This window comes from Echinops telfairi, unplaced genomic scaffold (genome assembly GCF_000313985.2).
Source record: "Echinops telfairi isolate 266 unplaced genomic scaffold, ASM31398v2 ScPeMD7_7468;HRSCAF=8506_0, whole genome shotgun sequence".
In the NCBI taxonomy this organism is placed as follows: Eukaryota; Metazoa; Chordata; class Mammalia; order Afrosoricida; family Tenrecidae; genus Echinops; species Echinops telfairi.
In genome coordinates, this window is record NW_022111369.1 from 95,788,563 (window position 1) to 95,808,394 (window position 19,832).

The 19,832-nt window shown below is 45.6% G+C and overlaps 1 protein-coding gene across 1 annotated transcript in view; it reads right to left on the minus strand.

Annotated features, from left to right (window-relative positions):
* Nucleotides 1–16,509: 16,509 nt before the first annotated feature.
* The window catches only part of PI4K2B (phosphatidylinositol 4-kinase type 2 beta), a 32,772-nt gene continuing 29,449 nt past the window's right edge, over nt 16,510–19,832 (minus strand). Inside the window, exon 10 of the mRNA XM_045284079.1 lies at nt 16,510–19,026. Within this exon, the coding sequence (XP_045140014.1) occupies nt 18,853–19,026 (174 nt within the window). The 3' untranslated portion in view covers nt 16,510–18,852. The remainder of the gene's footprint in view (nt 19,027–19,832) is intronic.

Sequence of the window (19,832 nt, forward strand, 5' to 3'; positions counted from 1 at the left end):
CAGCGTTGGTGTGAGGTCTCCACGTGGCTCCTCCAGCTCCAGGGCTCTGGCTCCATCAGCGTAGCTCCTTGTGGCTCGTCAACAGGAATGTGTAGCCGAACATGTGTCTGGCCCACAGTGAGCTGTTTATCTCCATTGTACCTCTAAATTAGGTCATCAAGCTGCAGCCTGCTTGACAGGCTAGACTCCACCCCTTCCTCAAATTGATGGTAGATTATGTAACTGCCACATCATGGATGGAAGAAGTACAGCCGGAGTGCTCCTTAAAGGCATGGATGGCATTGCTTTCTCTTACATACTTTGGACATTATGCTTGGTAGAGTGGACACACACAAAAAAAGAGGAAGACCCATGATGAGATGGACTGACACAGTGGCTGCCACAATGGGCTCAAGGCTAGCGACAATTGTGAACATGGTGCAGGACTGGGAAATGTTTAGTTATGCTGTGGATAGGGTAGCTATGGGACAGAACTGCCTCAATGGCCTCTAACAACAATCTAGATTAAAGAAGCATGGTGAAAGGATATGAATATGATGCACACCTTTCCTGATTTTAAGCCACGCAGCATTCCCTTGTTCTGTTTGAATTATTATGTATAGGTTCCACATGACCATAACTAAGAGTTCTGGGATTACAATCTTTTGTAGTGCTATCCATAGTTTGTTATGATCCACATAGTCCAATGGGTTTGCATAGTCAATAAAACACAAGTAAATCTCTTTCGGTATGCTTTGCTTTAAGCCAAGATGCAGCTGACCACAGCAATCATATCCATTGTTTCACATCTCTTCTGAATCTGGCTAAATTTCTGGCAGCCCTCTATCAATGTACTGCTGCAACACTTATTGGATTGTCTTCAGGAAAATTTTGCTATTCAATAGTTCCCACCATCTGCTGTGTCACCTTCCTTTGGAATGGAATAGATGTGGATCTCTTCCAGTTGGTTGGCCAGGTAGCTTTCTTCCAAATTCTTAGGTGCAGGTGAGTGAGCGTTTGCCGTGCTTCATCAACTTGTTGAAATGTTTTGATTCGCATTCTGTCCATTTCTGGGCCCTTGTTTTCACTAATACCTTCGGTGTAGCTTGGACTTCTTCCTTCAGTACCACTGGCTCTTGATCAGAGGCTACTTTCTGAAATGACTCCACGTCAGCTGGCTCAGTGACTGTGTATTCCACCCATCTTTACTGGATTCTTCTTGCATGGGGCAATACCGTGCCTATAAAATCTTTCAATATCGCCACTCAAAGCCTGAATTTTTTCTCCAGTTCTCTCAGCTTGAAATTTGCTGAGCATGCTCTCCCTTCTCGGTTTTCTAACTCTGGGTCTGTGCACATTTCACTATCATATTTATTTTCTCAAGGGGCTCCTTGAAATTGTCCAGTTCTGTGACTTCACTGTGTCTTCCTTGCGCCTTCACTGCTCTATGATTAGCAGCAAGGTGCAGAGTCTCTTCTGCGTCATCTTTGATCCTTGCTTACTTTCCTGTCTTTTCAGTGACCTTGTGCTGTCGTCCAGAATGATGTTCTTGGTGTTCTCCCACAGCTCCTCAGGTCTTCTGTCATTAGTGTTCGATGCAGAAAATCGATGCTGGCGATCATCTCAACATTCAGATGCGATAGGCTCAAAGTTGTGTTTTGGTCCTTACAGGCTTATTTTAATTTTCTTCAACTTTACCCTGAACTTACATAAAAGCAATCTTTTCTCTGTTTAATTATTCAGGGGCCACCAAATGTTTCAAGTGTCTGTACCATGTTACAATCCCACCAGCAATGGATGAGGGTGCTATTTTCTTCCACATTCTTGCCAACTTACCTTGTCATTTTCTGGCTGGCGTTGCTCATGGCTAAACTTTCTGCCTGATGGAGCCTGTCGTGTCTGGCCACTTCACAGGGCAGCTCATGGCCTGGCAGCTTGGAAGCTCAATGAGCTGGGAGGCAGAGGCCAGGAGGTGGTCAGGTGAAGTGGAATGGGACATGAGAGGTGGTGGGTGAGGATTTTGTTGAGGCAGGTACCATCAATGACTGTGTCATAAAGCAGGATAAGAAAAACACAGTCTGTGTTAGGCCAGGTTGACTAGAGAAACAGACCTAGAGACACTCATATATGCATACTTTATATCAAAGAGTAATTGTATATTAAGAAAACATCCCAACCCAGCCCAGATCAAGTCCATAAGTCCAATATTAGCCTATAAGTCCATTACTAGCTCATAATTCCTCTTCCGACTCATGTAGCCACACTCAATGATGCCAACCAAATACAGGAAGATCACAGGATGGTGGGTGAAATGTCTTGTGGATTCAATGATGGTAGAAGCATCTCTAGGGCTCTGGCTGCCATCAGTGTGGCTCCATGTGGTTTGTCAACAGGAATGTGAAGCAGAGAGTGAGTGTAGCCCACCTACCCAGAGAAAGAGAGGAAGTTCCCAGAACTCTCATGAGAAGACCTTGCCCACAAGGAGACATCATCAGGTTATGACCTGATTGACAGGCTAGACTACACCCCTTCACTCTTAATATCCTCAAGTTGACATAAGATTATGCAAATAATACAGTCTTAGTATGATGTCTCATGCCACAGTACAGAAGGGTTTTTGTTGTTGTTGTTGTTTTCAGTTTTGGCACAGAACCAGGCAACCTTTTATTTGCTGTATGTGGGCTCGTCCTGAGCTGGAGCAGACTCAATGGCAGCTAACATCAATAACACCTGTCATTTTAGCCATTTTCACTCGTATGATTCAGGGGCATTCATTATGCTTACCATATTATACTCCTATCACCATTGTTCATTTCCAATATTTTCACCACCCTTAACAGAAGAACCTCAATATCCCTTAAACAAAGAGCTCCCTCTTCTTGCTCCCCCTGCTTGCCCCAAATAACCATAAATAAGTCTTTGGCCCCAATGTTTTCTTTCTTTTTAATTTTAACAGTTTTAGTAACACTTTATCCACATATCAAACAATTCAGTAATTCAATCATATACAGAAGAGTTGAACAATGATGTGTTAGACAGGGTTCTCTAGAGAAACAAAACCAGGACACATATGATTATATATAGATATAGATATACACAGCATGGAGGAATATAACAGCTAATTAGTCTACACAGCAGTACAGAGGTCTCAGTTCAACTCACTTCCATGGAACATGTAATATAATGGAAGTCCTTCAACTCACGAGGGCTGCTAGGCCCAAGGTCAAGGAAGCAGACAGCTGAGTCTTCCCTACGGCAGTTCATGCAGTCCGGCCATGGGAGGCAAACAGCAGGGCGGGTCACCAACAGTCAGCAGCTCAGGAGCTTAGTGAAGCAGGCCCAGATGGGATATCAAGCTCAAGTAATGTAAGACAACAGGATCTGATAGCCCCAAGCTCAAACGATGCATACACCAGGAGTGTGGCGAAGCAGGTCTCAAAGGAACCTCAAGCTCTAGCACAGGATCCATGGGTTGGCTGTCCCACAGGTAAGTGTAGCTTACAAGTTAAGGTAGAGAACTAGCTAAAGCAGCAGCATTCTGGTTGGATCACCAGAGAGCAAGAGGGTGGGGGAGGGGAGGGGGCTTGCCAAGCCATTTATCTCTTTGCCCTCCAATCCAACTGCAACCTTATTAAGCCCACATGTTCCTATTGGCCAGGTTGGCACAATAAACCTACCTATCACAAATGGTCGTCATATTCAATTCCGGAATATTTTCTTGTTCCTTGTAGTCATTGTTATTCCTGTAATTTTTTTCATTGTGACAAACACACACACACACAAAACAGAACATTCTCAAATTTTGCAACTTCTACTTGTATAATCCAGAGTCATTGATTATACTTTTTATGCTGTACAGCCATTATTGATATCCTTTTTCAAATTATTCTACCACCATTGACATAAACTCAATGCCCTTTATGCACCAACTTTCCCCCCTCACCTACAGCAACACTTATCAAGTATGAGTTTTTCTTCTTCTTTTTTTTCTCATGGTTTTCTTGATATAGTATTCACATATCATATGCTTCCATGGTTAAATCACTTTGAAAATGAGTTGTATAATCACAATCAGTTCTAGTGCTCCCTCCACGCTCCCATTCCTTGTTTGCTCCCCAAATCCTCTCACCTTCCCTATCTCCCTCCCCTAATGCCCACATCCCCTATAACCTTTTGCATCAGGTATTAACTCTATGCATCTACTCCTTCTGTGCTTTCCCAAACTGGGAAACCCAACAGAAACAATAAAAAACCAAAGCAAAATAAAGTGATTAAGGATAAATATAATAATATAAAGATAAAAATACAAATAACGAGTAAGAAAGAAAATACCACCATCAATATTTAAAAAGCCAGAGAAGGAATTTTCTCATGGACCAAACAAGAAATACTTGCACCTAGAAAAAATTCAGGTTGGGCCAAGAGGGAGGTCAACTGACCAAGTATCAAGTTTGATCCAGCATAATCAAGTTTACAATGATCTCTATCTGATAGTAAAGCTGTTGGCTAGAGGGGATCAGGCAGAGGCTTAATCTGGCTAGATATTCTGACCAGGTAGCCCATTGATGGTTTGGGACTCCCACTGTCCTCCATATCCTTCTATAAACTGGGTGTTCACAATTTAAGCTCTGATACTTCAACCTTTGCCATATTTGAAGTTTGTATTTTCATCTTTGGATCATACAAGCTGCTGGTGTGCTTCTTCCATGTGGGTTTAATTGACTCCTCACTTAGATGGCTGCTTGTTTGAATATAAGCCTTTAAGATCCCAGACACTATTCTGATTGCTAGCCGGGCACCATCTGCCTTCTTCACCACACTTTTCTGTAGCTCCCTGAACTTCAGTGATCCTTTCATGAAGGGGAGAATCGAGCAGGGCTGAGTTATCAGAATGGATTGCTCTTGGATTAGGGCTAGAGTTAAGTGGGAGCTCAGAATCCAACTGCTTGTCCATGAGTTTTGCACGACTCTGGTTTACTTTGGCGATTGTATTATGACAAAATCAAAACCCCATCAGATCAACTACACTAACAACAGCAACAAACCAACAGCAAACAAACAAAACAAAACGCAGGAAAATTAAAAACCCCTCGAAACAAAAAAGAAAAACATTGTCAATCATCCACCTGGGGTTTAAGGCTATTGCATTGATAACATCAACAATTTTTCCAGTGACACAGCATTCTGGACACTGTGGGGATGAGGGCACTAGTGCAGTGGCACCGTGAGCCACAACCCCTGAGTTGTTGCCCTGCACATTTCGATCTCCCATTGATTGGAGCTCTGTTTACCCTAAATGTGGGGATTGGTGTCAGGGGGAATTTCCTGAATCAATTCCTCCAAGGGTAGATGCCTGCCCAACAGATCAAATCCTGTCATATCAATTCCAGGGGGGGCGCCAAGATACTCAATATGTGGTGACTCTGGGTCCCTTTCCATTGGACACACACCAAGTCAGGGATTCTCCCCATGGCCCAATGACCACCATTTCCACTACCCTGGGGCAGTCAAACTCTGCTAGAAGGATTTTTTTTTTTTTTTTAATCCTGGGCTTCCTAAAAGGTTAAAGGGTTGGAAGTAAAACATTTTGGAGGAAAATGTGAAGAAGAAAATGGAAAGATGAAAAGAACCCTGAGATGTTAGCTTTATTCACCTGAGACAATAACCAATGAATTCCAAAGAAGCTAGACCACAAACAGATTTCTATGGAAACAGACACCTTAAGTTGATTTTCAACGCTTTAAGATTTTAATCTAATCTGGTAGAGAAAAAAAATAACTCAATGATCTGAAAATGAATTTCCCAAAGGAGGCCAATAAGATATGCTGGAAGCTATATTATCAGTGTTTCAGGTATCAACAGGATCATCCAAGGAGATCTTCTAGATTAAGAATAGACTATTGAGTTAGTTAATTGTGCCAACCTGGCTGATAAACACATGTGGGGTTCATTGAAGGGCAGAGGGGTAAATGGCTTGGTGAGCCTCGCCTTTCTAGTTCTCAGGTCTCTTGCTTTGTGGTCGCACCACAAAGCTGTCTTAGTTCCCTGCTCCAGCTTGCAAGGCTGACTTCCTGCAAGACATCCCCAAGGAGAAGCCACATGGACCTATCCTGATGCAGCCCTGGGTGCTGGAGCAGCCGTGTGGAGACCCCTGCCAGCGCTGAGATGCTTACACATTCACTGACTCGGCTTTCCTCCTGCAGTCGTCATTGTTGCCTCTGTTTTGTGAGATGGAGGAGGACTTTGGACTGGTGTTGGACATATGGGTTAATGGGTTAATGTTGGACTTGTGGGCTTGGGCAGCACTGGGTTGGAATATTTTCTTATGAAGAAGGAATAGGCTGTCCACTTCTGAGGGATTAGCCACTGAAAACCTGATGACCAGCAACAAAACATTGTTAGCTATAGTGCTGGAAGAAAAGTCCCTCACGTGAAAAGGCGCTCACAATACAACTGAGGAAGAGTTATGTGGATAGAGTACAGCCGTCAGGATCTTGATTTGCTGATGGGGCACGACTCTAGATGAGAAGAACCAGCTATAAACACGTATTAATAAACAGAACATGGGATCTGCGAAGTATGAATCTAGGAAACTGTAGGTTGTAAAAAATGAAATGGAGCCCATAAAGATCAATGTCTAGGCATTGTTGTTAGTAGGTGCTATTGAATTGGCTCTGACTTAGAGCTGGCTTCCACATAAGAAAAGGAAACCGTGTGCTGGGGACCGCTCCATCCTCACAATTGTGGTCATGTGGGAGACCACTGCTGCATCTGGTGGTGGGGCTTACTCTTTTCCACTGACCCTATACTTTACCAAGTTGTCCATTTTCAGGGGCTAGTCACGTGATCAAAGCCCATGACCAAGGAGGTCTCTCCATCCTAGGTCTCAGGAGTATTCTGGATGGACTTCTTCCAAGACCATTTTTCTTTTTCAGTCCATGGCATGTCAATATTCTTTGCCAATACCATAATTCAAATGCATCAAGGCTTCTGCAGTCTATTCATCCTCTAACTTTCACATGCACAGAAACAGTGGTGGGATTCAAATCATTTAACAACCAGTCCGCTGACCGAATGACTGTTTTAAGCATTAGAAAATGATATACTGTAGTAAAAGATAGTTATTACTTCATACAGTTAATCCTTTAATAAGAACAATAAAAGAGGTACACAAATTAGATTATGAGAGTTTTTAAATGTTTATGAAAACTATTAAATAATATCTGACAAAAATTGTTATTTTAAGATATTTCCATATTGCTTCTTGATTGGTGCCCTCACTCGAAATAGTCTTCACTGTTATCCAGTCCTCATCGGCTGAGTGGTTTCTCCTGTGCCGTCTTTTCACTGCAGGAGTAGATCCCATTCCTTTAGAGGGAGGCCAATTGGACAACAGTCATAGTGTTTGATCTGCTAGAAACAGTTAGGTGACTTCTCTTCTTTGAACATATTACATTCATCTTTTAAAACACCCCTCTCCACTTCTGCTGAACTTGCACAATTTACTTACAATTTATTTAGCTCTTTGAACACTTTCAGGAATTGCATAATTCACTCATAATAGCTAGTGGGCATTTGGGGCATAACACAAAGCTGAAACAAATGACAGCATATTCTAGGTTTGTTTACTGATAACTAATGCAAGCGAATAAAAACATAGTATATCATCAAAAAATAATGAGTTTTATCAAGTGAATAAATATTACAAGCATAGTTCTCATTTTGTATGCCTATGGGCGGATGAACATTATTACCACAGGTGCTTAGAATACGTTATTGCACAAGTGAACGTTAAAAAAAAAGAAAGGAATGTACATTTGTGAATTCCACATTGGACAGCTACCCAATTGCCCACCTTAGAGAGAATTCTAATTATAAGTCCATTTCACCAAAATCTACAAAAAAATTAGGTCTCAGTTCTGCTGAACCAGTGCAAACCGGCTGAATCCCACCACTGCATATGAGGCAAGTGAAAATACTATGGCTTGAGGAAGTCACACCTTCTTCTTCAAGGTGACATCCTTGCTCATCAACATGTTAAAGGGGTCTTATAGAGCATGTTTGCCTAATGCAATCAATACACCCTAGGCATTGGTGAGCTGAAATGGATGAGTACCAGCCATATTGAATCAGACAATCACATGGTTTACTATTTGAAGAATGACAACGTCAAAAGGAATGACATCACATTTGTGGTAGGCAGGCATTATGTCAACTAGACACTCCTGGCTGGTGGTGGAGTCAAACCTGTCATTGAAGTCAAAGCCTGGTGACACCTCCTTGATGTCAGATGCCTTTCGTAGAAGAGCAAGATGAAAAGAAGTGATTGCTTTCTTTCTCTGTGTGTGATTTTGCCTTCTTGCTTGCTGGGACTCTGCTACCAACCCTGGGAGCGCCTGGTGCCCTGCCATGTTTCCAACAAATTTGGATCCACAGAACTCTGCGCCCACTGGCGTATGATCTCCCTGCTTCACTTTTCTGTGTCACCAGCCTGTAGTTACATGAGTCTGAAGAGGGACTTACAGACTAGCACCAGACTTATGGACTTGAGTTGGACTGGGCTGGGATGTCTTCTTGCTACAAAGCTCTTTCTCATGCATAGATGAGTGTCACTGGATTTGTTTCTCTAGACAACCTGGCCTAATAACATTCATGGTCAAAAAGAACATTTCCAGATCCATCTTGTAGTACAATTTGGCCCATGACAGGATGATACCTGTACCCCTACAGAGAAATCCAGTTAAGACACGATTATTTAAATTTATGCACTAACCACTGAAGCTAGTGCTGCAGAAATTAAAGCAGGCCAACCAATTTCTTCTATCTGAAATTGACCAAATATGCCATCAAGATGCACTGAAAATTACCAGTGATTGGAATGTGAAACTTAGAAAAAAAGAATGTGGTGGTTGTTGGAGCCCATTGCTGCAGCCACTATGTCAATCACTGCCCCTCTACCTTACCAAGCATGGTTGTCCTTTCCCGGAGATGAGGCTCTCCTGACATGTCCAAAGTGCGTGAAATGAAGTTTCGCCATCTGTATTAGTCTAGGTACTCTAGAGAAACAAATCCACAGCAACTCATGTATAAGAGTTTTATGTAAAGAAGGTGTGCATCACGAAAACATCCCAACCCAATGCTGCCCAAGCCCACAAGTCCAACATTAACCCATTAACCCAACACCAGTCCACAAAGTCCTCCACCTCACAAAACAGAGGCAATGATGCCGACTGCAGGAGGAAAGCTGAGTCAGTGAACGAATAAGCATCTCAGCACTAGCAGGGGTCTCCACACGGCTGCTCCAGCACCCAGGGCTGCATTGGGATAGGTCCATGTGGCTTCTCCTTGGGGATGTCTTGTAGGAAGTCAATCTTGCAAGGTGAAGCAGGGAACTGCTAAGGCAGCTGCACCCTGGTGCGACCATCACAAAGCAAGAGACCTGAGAAGTAGAAAGGTGAGGCTCACCACCCATTTATCCCTCCGCCTTTCAATTAGCCCCACATGTGATTATCGGCCAGGCTAGCACAATTAACTAACTCACCACCCTTGCTTCTAAGGAGCACTCTGGCTGAGCCTCCTCCGAGATGGGCTTCTTTGCCCTTTGGTCAGTCCACGGTGCTTTCAATAGTTTTTGCCAGCACCATGATTCCAGCACATCGATTCTTCTTCAGCCTTCCTACTTCAACATCCTCCTTTCACAGACATCTGAGGCGATGGAAAACACCCTGGGTTGGGGTCAGGCACACCCCAGTCCAGTTGTAAGGATTTTTCTTTACTTTCAGTTGAACGTTAACGGTAGCTGAGGCTTTGTGGTTTCTAGTTGTTGGCAAGTTGGCCCCAGCTTTTGGCAGCCATGCGCATGACAGAATAAATGGCTGCCCTGTTTGCCCAGCTTTATGATTGTTGGGATGTTTGTGTCCCTTGTTGTGACTTTTGTATAGCACCTTCCAAATGAGTGTGTGTCTTCCAGCCCTGTCTTGAAAAACGTTGTTTTCATTGCCTGATTTGGGGAATTAGCTTGCCGGGCCTTTCTTCCTAGTCTAAGTCTGAAAGCACCCCTGCAATTTGTCTATCTGCCCAACCCTGCTCTTTGAAAGCTTAGTGGCACGGCTTCCAACATCACGGGAACAGGTGGGCCATAGCACAACCACTGACAAATGCGTCCTCAAATCATGGTAGGGGGACACTGTCCCAGTAACTGAGCTTACTTTAGCTGTACTTTGTGATTTCAGAAATTGTACATCCTCCAATCCTCCCAGATAGCCAATATAGTTAGGTTTTTAATTGCTCAAAACGGGTACTTGGGCAGTAGCAACTAGCATTTTGTTTTAAATGCATTTCCTTGTGACCTCTAAGTACCTTTATAAAAACAAACACTTGAAGGGTGGAACTGCTTTCTGGATGGTTCCCAAAACCACACATTGATCAAAACTGTCCACCGTATCTGGTCTAACCAGTTCAGTCTGCCACATCATTGGCCTGGGGGTTTAGACCGCTTTCTGACTCTTAGGGAAGGCAATGCCACCTGTCTCACTTCTGCTGCCTCCCCAGGCCACCAGTCTCAGAAACTTTAACGGTCAGGTGTGGGTGTGTGACCAGGGCTTCTAGAAGGTGCAGGATTCCTCCAGTCTGAGGAAAAAGAAACACAGGGCAGATTGCCCAATATACATGTTTTTTTTCAAATAGCCTGTCCAGTTAAGTAAGGAGTGCACACCTATAGCAGGTACAAATGATGAAATTAGGTTCCACATTTGGGCATCGTGCACACATCCAAGGCCATTACTGGCAGTGAATTTCATGCTGCTTGTCTCATAAAGGTCTAAGCCATGGTCGAGAAGCTATGGGTTGACTTTGGAAGTGCCCCCGTTATTGGAAAATCAGTCACTAGAACTGTGTGTTTGCTCTGGAGCAGAGAGTGGTGGAAGTCTTTATAGAGGGTTAGCTGGGGGTTGGGGGCTAGGTGGAGGACTAGGTAGGAGAGACCGGGCGAAGCATCAGGTGGGAGGCCAGGTGGAGGGTTGAGCAGAGGGCTGCTACCGCCTGAGATTACCCAGGAAGCCCAGGTGCCACACCCACGTGATATAGGGTGGTAGGATCTGACTCCGAGGGAGCAGCTTGAACGATGTGCGACTTCTCCTCTCCCGTGGCATTTGTGTGTGCAGGAGGAATGGACGCAGCTGTGGCACGCAGTGATCACCCGCCTGAGTGGTCTCTCTTGGCCCTGGATGCACCGCCCGCCAGGCTGTGTCCATGGTAGAGAAGGGCTTCCTCCCTGCACCGGGGACTGTGCTTAGCTGAGCAGGAAGGATCCTATGGGAGAGGAACTCCAGGGGAGGCTGCAGAGGGTGTGCTGCTGTAGGGACCACACATCCACATCCACAGGCACCAAGTCAAAGACATTGGACAGAAAAGAAAAATAAATGGAAATGATCAACGTGCGTATGTATATATAATGTACCTCGTATGTAAGCAGCACACAGGGTCATATGGGGTGCAAAATAAATAAATAAGGTATAATCTGTGTAGTATTTAAATTCAAATACGCCCCTTGTTGCTTCATTTTTGAAGTCAGTGCATGACATCTCCAGGTGATTTTAAAGAAGAAAAGAAAGAAAACAGGAAGGGATGTGCAGGCAGACGCGGCAGCAAGCGACTGCCAGGCTTGTATTTCAGGGGACAGGAAGGAGTGTCTCTGAAAAACACCTTCTGAAATCCGGTTTTGTTTCTCAGCAAGTCAAGTTCAGACTAGCACCCCTGCCCTTACCCAGTGTGCTCAGGTGTCCTTTCAGCACACCCCCAGCTAACCCGATCAGTGCCAGGCAATCCAAACTGTGAAAAGTAGGGTTGGCTGCACCCACTGTTGTCACCGGGTTACCGAAGAGGTGATAGAACGGTGCCCCTGCAGCTGCTTGCTGACTGCCCTGACGCAAACCCACCACTATGGATGCACACCTATTTCATGGAAACCTGCGACTCAAAGCCAGTGCAGTCGATACACACAGCTGCTCGGCTGGATACTGAGTCTGTACAGAACGGCATCTGTGCTACCCTTTGCACGAACAGTACAGCCAGAGTGCTCCTTAGAGGCAGGATGGTGAGACTTCGTCTCACACGTTGTCAGCAGAGACCAGTCCCTGGAGAAGGACATCATGTCTGGTGAAGCAGAGGGCAGCGAAAAGAGGAAGGCCCTCAATGAACCCCCATTCTTCTCCAGGATATCCAAACGTTGTTATGGTCCACAGTTGGATGCTTTGGCATCGTCAACAAAACACAAGCTTTCAGCTAAGATCCACCTGCCCTCAGTAAGGACATCCCTTGTTGCACGTCCTCTTCTGAATTCGGCTTGAACTTCTGGCAGCTTCCTCTCAATGTATTGCTGCAATGGCCACTGGATCAGAAAACATTTACTTGCATGAGATGGTAATAAGATTGTTCTATAGTTTGAGCATTCTGTTGGGCCACCTTTCTTTGGAATGAGTACAAATAGGAGTCTCTTCCAGGCAGTTGTCCAATTAGCTGTCTTCCACATTTCCTGGCACAGTCCAGTGAGTGCTCCCAGTGCTTCATCGGCCTGTTGAATTAAGAGTCCAAAATAAAATGGAGTTCTATCCCATCCTTTGGCATATGAACTGGATTCCATTCGACAGCATTGAGTGTGTGGGTGGGTGTATTTGGTTAGTGTAAGGAAAGTCTTGAAGTCATTTCGATGGTTTGAAAGCTGTACATGCTTGTGATGAACTTGTGAGCAGGGTTGGTTCAGTGAAGTGGGTAAGCATTGGAATGGTAACTGCAAGGTTGCTGGTTCAAAACCACTAGTTTCTCTAAGGCAGTTGGGGCCAGCATCTTTATTTTTTATCATTATTTTTAATCATTTATTAGGGGTTCATACAACTCTTATCACATTCCATACATACATCAATTGTGTAAAGCGCATTTGTACATTCATTGCCCTCATTATTCTTAAAACATTTCCTCTCCACTTAAGCCCCCAGCATTAGGTCCTCATTTTCCCCCTCCCTCCCTGCTCCCCACTCCCTCATGAGCCCTTGATAATTTATAAATTGTTATTTTGTAATATCTTGCCCTGTCCGACGTCTCCCTTCACCCACTTTTCGGTTGTCCGCCCCCCAGGGTGGAGGTCACATATAGTTCCTTGTAATCGGTTCCCTTTCCAACCCACTCTCCCTCTACCCTCCCAGTATCGCCACTCACTCCACTGGTCCTGTAGGGATCATCCGCCCTGGATTCCCTGTATTTCCAGTTCCTATCTGTACCAGTGTACATCCTCTGGTCTAGCCGGACTTGCAAGGTAGAATTCGTGTCATGAGAGTGGGAGCGGGGAGGAAACATTTAGGGACTAGAGGAAAGTTGTATTTTTCATCGTTGCTACATCGTACCCTGACTGGCTCGTCTCCTCCCCAGACCCCTCTGCAAGGGGATCTCCAGTGAGGCCAGCATCTTTAAAGGCATCAGAGAAACCCTATATTGTTGTCCTGAGTTGGAATGAATCCAAAGGCAGGGGGTTTGGATTTTTTGATCAGGAGGTTGGTGCTGTTGTTCCCAAGTGATGGCAAATTCACACAGTAAAGGGCAAGGACAGTCATCCAGAAGCCACTCATAACTCAGGGGCTTACTGTAAAGCCTATGAAAGTTGGGCCCTGAGTTAAGCAGAAAAGTGATAAGACTGCCCCCGAAAGCCAGACAATCCATGGGAATGGGAAGGTCAAAGAAGTCCCCATGGCGCTTTCTCTTGAGTCACTGCAGTTAAATATATAGGAGGTAACAGAGAATCTGTGGAAACTCACCTGCCGCCCAATTTTAACACACGTGACCTTCTAGTCATGGTTACTTCAGATCGCTTTGTTTGAAGAAATGGCTTATTTTTGAAAGGGGGCTTTGCGTCCTGTGAGCTGTCTTGCTTCTCTCTGGTCTTCGCGTAATTCACCTTCTGGTTGGAAACCACTGCTGTTTGAATTTCTATCCATGGTAAACACATTGGCAGCTTAAAGGACCACACTGTATGTACACAAGTGATCTGTGTACATGCTTGTGCTTCCTTAGTGTTGTTTAGATAGCTGTGTACACATTCAAGACTGCCCCGTCGTTCACCGTTCTACCCCAAGCCCACTACCATGGAGTTGACTCTGTATAGGGCTTCAGGCTGACTTTATGGGAACAGCGAGCTTCCTCTTTCACCCTGGGAGCAGCTGGTGGGTTTGAACCACTGACTTTGTGGTTAGCAGGCACAGCACCACCAGGGCCCCTGCTCTAGTCTTCCACATTTAAGTCTACCAGTTGACGTATCCATTTCCCTGCTGACAGATATTTAGTTGGTTCCTAATTTTCCAGTGTCATAAATGCCACAACCTTGAACACCTTTGTGGGTCTCTCTTCTTGGGCAATTACAACCGCAGGGGATTTGCAAGCATCTCTCTCCAAAAACACTGGCACCAGTTTCCAGACTTATAATTTTCCCCTAATGTGATAGGTATAAAAGGGTAATTTGTTATTTATTGATTTAGGAAGAATAGGCCAACAAGTGGTGAATTTGACGAGCCTTGACAAGTGTACTTACCTGTAAAACTGCCCCAGTACCAAGAGACCGAATACGTCCACCCTCCTCAGAAGTCCCCTCCTGCCTCCTCGCCATCCATCACTCAACCCGCGTCGGGCCCCAGGCAGCCACTGCACTGCCTGCTGTGACAGGAGATTCGTTTTCAGTTGAGAGAATTGGATTCCGATGGGACCCTACAGTCTGCTCTCGTATGGATTGAGCCTGCTTTGAGGTTCGTGACAGTGCTGGATCAGCTCTCTGAGTGTCTGGATAGATGGGCATTTGGCTGATCCCTTTACCTGTGGAAGGACATTTGGGCCATTTCCCACCTAGGATTTTATAAAATGGCAGCTATGTCCCTGGAAAAGGACATCCTGGGTCCCCGATGGAAGGTCCTCAGCGAGAAAGAGGAAGACCCGCGATGCAGTGACTGCATCAATGGGCGTAAACATAACAACTGTGAAGATGGCACAGGGCTGTTGAGTTGGAGCTCTGAGGGCACCTTACAACAGGAATAAGTCTATGTGGAGGCTTGCTTTCATGCTGGGCAAGCCCCATGAGGTGGAATGGCTAGGTGGTATGACAGGAGTGTGTTTAACTACTCATTCTGGCTTATATTTGCATTTCTCAATGACTAATGAAGGCTATCTGGTGCTGCAGTGGTTAGTTGTTTGAACCGAAGGCCAGTGGTTTGAAGCCACCAGATGCTCCTCGGAAGAACGATGGGGTATTCTGCTTTAACAAATGCTTTAGAAATCCTACAGGGTGGATCTACTGTCCTCCCTCATTGCCCCAGAATCCATTCTGGCTCACAGTGACCCTACAGGATAGGGCAGAGCTGGTCCTTTGGGTTTTGAGATATTGAACATTCATGGGAACGGACAGCTTCATCGTTCTCCAGTGGAGCAGTTGGCTGGCTGGTTTGAACTTCTAACCTTAGCACTGCAATGTGTATCTCACTAAAGTAACCCTGTACTCTGCCTGGAGGGTTACTCTGAATCAGAAGCAACTTGCTAGCCATGGGCTTCATGATTAACAATGTCGTTCTGAGAACACTGAAGGCCACCTGCCTGGAGCTCGCATACTTCTTCCTGTGCAGGCCCGTTAGCAGCTGCTGATGAACACTGCCAGACCTCACTCAGCCCTGACGGGCCTTTGGGATTTACCAGTTTGACTCCCATCACAACTGGGGGATCTCCTTTGGGGGCCAAAGATGCACTGGTAAACGGGATCTTTGGTCCTTCGGATCATCAGGTGCCCCCTCTTATCACCCCTCTATTTGCTCCTCCAAAGCTGCCATGCGACTTCTGCTGCCGCCTTGGTTAAAGTGAAGCTAGCAGTCACTGGGTTTTTGTCTTTTGCTGTTCTAGTTCTTGGAGGATTTGGGGAAGATTAAAAAACCATGCCACGCCCTCTGCCATCCTACTGCTTGACCACTGGTCTTTTAACTTTTCATTTTAACACCTAGATTTCTCTCCGTTTCACCCGAATAGCCAGGGTAGGGCTGATTACGTCTCAGGAATTCAAGACGTCAGTGGCTAGACCGGAGCACCTCCACCTCATGTCCCCGGTGAGGATGGCGTCACAGGGCTCGCCTAGAAGCTCTCCGCACAGCGACTCGTGGGCCCGGGCAGCTTCCATTCTGCAAGTTTCTGCTCACGGCCAGATGGGAAGGCAAGAGATCGGCCCATCAGGGAAGGGGTGTCACTGCCCAGCCTGAGAGTCAACGCTATCACTCGGACTCACAGCTCATTGGCCAGAAGTCAGTTGCAAGGCCCCCAACGACCCCAGAAGAGAGGCTTGGCAACGTGGAGGTGCACCGAACACCTGCACCACAACTCCGCGCAGCTGCCCAGGCACCTCTGAGAGAGAAAAGTAGCCCGTCAAACAGAGCGCCCGGTGCCTGTCCCCTCGTCTGTCTGGCTACAGGAGGCTCAAAGATGGCAGTTTATCAAAGAACATGGCAGTATAGCTACTGGTTTCTTTAAAACAAGGTTTTAATTCCATTTGTACAGTACTTTTAAAAAGATATTAATCAAAAAAGTTTGTTCAAGTCTGCAAAGCATGTTTTCACAAACAGTCTTCAACTGCTGACACATTTGGGGAGGGGGAGAGGAGAGGGGTGGTAAGGCAGCAAATCATTAATAAAAACTGGGGGGGAAAAACTTCAGTGAAAAAGGTTTCAGTGAAATATTGCTTTTGGAATGATAAAGGATTAAACTCCACCAGCGCCATAGGAAGTAAGGGTAAGAGAAGGGGGGTCTAGCCTCATTTACAAAAGTAAGTGTGCTCACATTTCAAATAGGCAATTTACAGCCCCACCCAGGGGAGTCTCCCCTTGAGATCATGATTTTTATTACCTGCAGCTTACTCTGATATTACAAATAAATACACTCATGGTGGGGGGCGGGGGTCAACATACCATTTAAATAATTTAGAATGACATCTGTCAAAGTTTGCAAAACACAAGTGAAGCACTCCGACTTGTGGTGCGATCTTAACCAGCCCCGCCTTCCCATTTCTGGCCCGGTGGGCACACCTTCCCTTCCAGTTCATTTCAGGGTCAAACACAGCAGCCATCTGCCAAGTTTTCGAGGATCCAAATTAATATCGTGTAGCCACTCTCAAAACAGTGGAGAAGGGGAGGGTTAAAAATGCCAAATCCACACCCCTGCCACCGAGTTCCTTTAAGACAACAAGGGCAAAAGGCGCGTGAGCGTGAGCGAGGGGGCTTCCAAAAGCTCCTGGGCAGATGGGCTGCAAAGACCATGGGCCGGTCCCACGAATGCTTTGACGCTCCGTGGGCGCCCAGCATGGATCTTCCCACAGTACTTCCGTCCTGCGTCTTCCATCGGTTTCCCGCGAACAGGGAATCCGGGTGCGGGGTAAAGGGAGGGGGCGCGGCATCCAGTGAGGGTCCCCAAGAGAAAGGCGAGAAGACGGAGGACTCAAGGGCTGGCTGCTACCCCCACACAACCACCAGCAAGTCCTTACTACACAATAATATGTAATTCGGGGGAAGAGGCCGCATCAAAAAGAATGACCATCAGCAAGCTGATGGAACCACGGGCCAAGAGCACAGCGCCCACACTTGTGCGTGGTGACGTTATTTGAGTCCAAAGGAGACAACACTTCAGCTCCTCTTTGCCCCCAGGTTTTCACCGGCGTGTAAGGCAACACGCGTGCAGTGACTGAGTCACAAGTACACCGACATCCTGATCTTCAAAATGACACGCTATCATAAATTCGACACATACAAATGATTTTAAGGTGATCTCCGCCATATTCCCCTCTGATTTGGGCGGATGATCCAAAGTTGACTGCAATTGAACTACCAACTATAATATTCTGTATGCTTACGTTCTGACCCCAAAATGCAAGCCCAGGTGGGTTTTGGAGTATAGCTTCCGTCTCCGTGAAGCGCTCTACTAACTGAGGAACTAGCTACCGGATCAGGATCAGTACTCTGAAGTATGGATTGATCCAGTATTGAATCCTCTGCCAAAATCCCAAAGGGGGTTTTAAATGTTGGTTATTTTGGAATTTCTAAACACTGGCAATTGACCCTCACGTCACATCACCCCCTCAACTGCTAGTTGAGCATTTCAAAACGTGGGGGTGAGACGGATCCCCCGTCCCCACATACAACAAAATATTCACCAGAAATATTCTAAGGTACAGAACAAGAGAATGGCCTCCTGGTACCGAACCAAGCTGTCATGTTCTGGTTCTGAATGCCAACCCTCTCAAGGGCCACTGATTCAAGTTGTAAAATAGCAGCTGTATGTATTAAGGCAACCTTGCTGTCTTCCAACCTGGTTTTCTAGCAACTACCCTATTCAAGGTCAACAGAGCAGGTTCAGACAGAGGTACTCTCATTGTCAAAGGCCATGTTCTCACAAATGCTTCAACAGGATGTAAAAGTCAGTTGTTCGGAGGCAACAAATAACCTTATGTATCGTCTTGGAATGCTGAAGTCATTAGACTCAGTCCAGCACAAGGCAACTATGAAATTACCTTTGAAAATAACATCTGCAACATAAAGTACACATTTTTTTCTACAAAAATTCAATTATAGGAGATAAATCACTTCTTCCCTGAAAGAAAAATTTATTATTTGGAGACACCACACACACACACACACACACACACACACACACACACACAGTAAACATTTGATTACATTCAAATATAACCTTTTAAAATTACTTGAGGCTTTGGCAACGGGCGCTCTCAGGAGCATATCTACCTCACTGTAATTTTTACACACAATAAGGCCAACCCAGAGATAAAGTCTGTTGCTCTCACTCTTACGTCTGCTACCAGGAGGTAAAAAAAGGCTTCCGGCAGTGGACGGTCTGCGTGAATGAGTTGCCCAGGTGGACTATGCGCCCCTGCCCGCCGCTTTTACTTCGTTCCACGATCACACGGGGCATCTGCACGAGCTGTAAAGGACTCTTCCCATCCCTCAGCGCCTGTGTGAGATTTAAGATCTGTGGGGAGAGGAGAGCAGAGCTTTCACCAGCTGGAAAGAGGCACAGACATTATTAGGATTATTATTATCATAACCACTCACTCATAACTGTGATTCTGTCTGATTTACTTAAGTACAGCCGAGAAGGTGATGAGAAATACCTACAGCAAGTGTGTATGTCCGTGGGAAAAGGAGATTATACTGGAATTTTCCCACATACTTGTTGAAGCCTGTGTGTGTGTGTGTGTGTGTGTGTGTGTGTGTGTGTGTGTGTAAGGAACTCTGGTTAAGCGCTTGGCTACTAATCTAAAGCTTAGCTACTTGAACCCACTGGTTGCACTCTAGTGGCTCTTGTGCTGTAGCAGTTACACATTGGGCTGCGATTGATAAGGTCAGCAGTTCGAAACCACCAGCTGATCCTCGGGAGCAAGATGGGGCTTTCTACTCCCGTGAAGAATTACAGTGTAGAAACCCACAGGGGCAGTTCTGTCCTGCCCTGAAGGCTCACTATGAGTCAGCACGGAATCGATGGCAGTGAGTTTGGCTGCTCTGTGGGAGAAAGATGTGGCTGCCGGCTTCTGTAGATTTACAGAAACCCTATGGGGCAGTTGGTTCTATTTTGTCTTAAAGGGTCATTGTGAACCGGACTCAACTGGACGGCAGCAGGCTCTGGGTAGGATATGTATATTTACACAGAACTATACGTGTACAATTAGAAATACCCTTTGCTAGTTGGTAACTTTAAAGTATGCTAGGATGAGCCCCTGCCCAGGAACAGACCAAAGGGAGTGGGGCTCTATAGGTTCCATTCGACAACAGCTGACT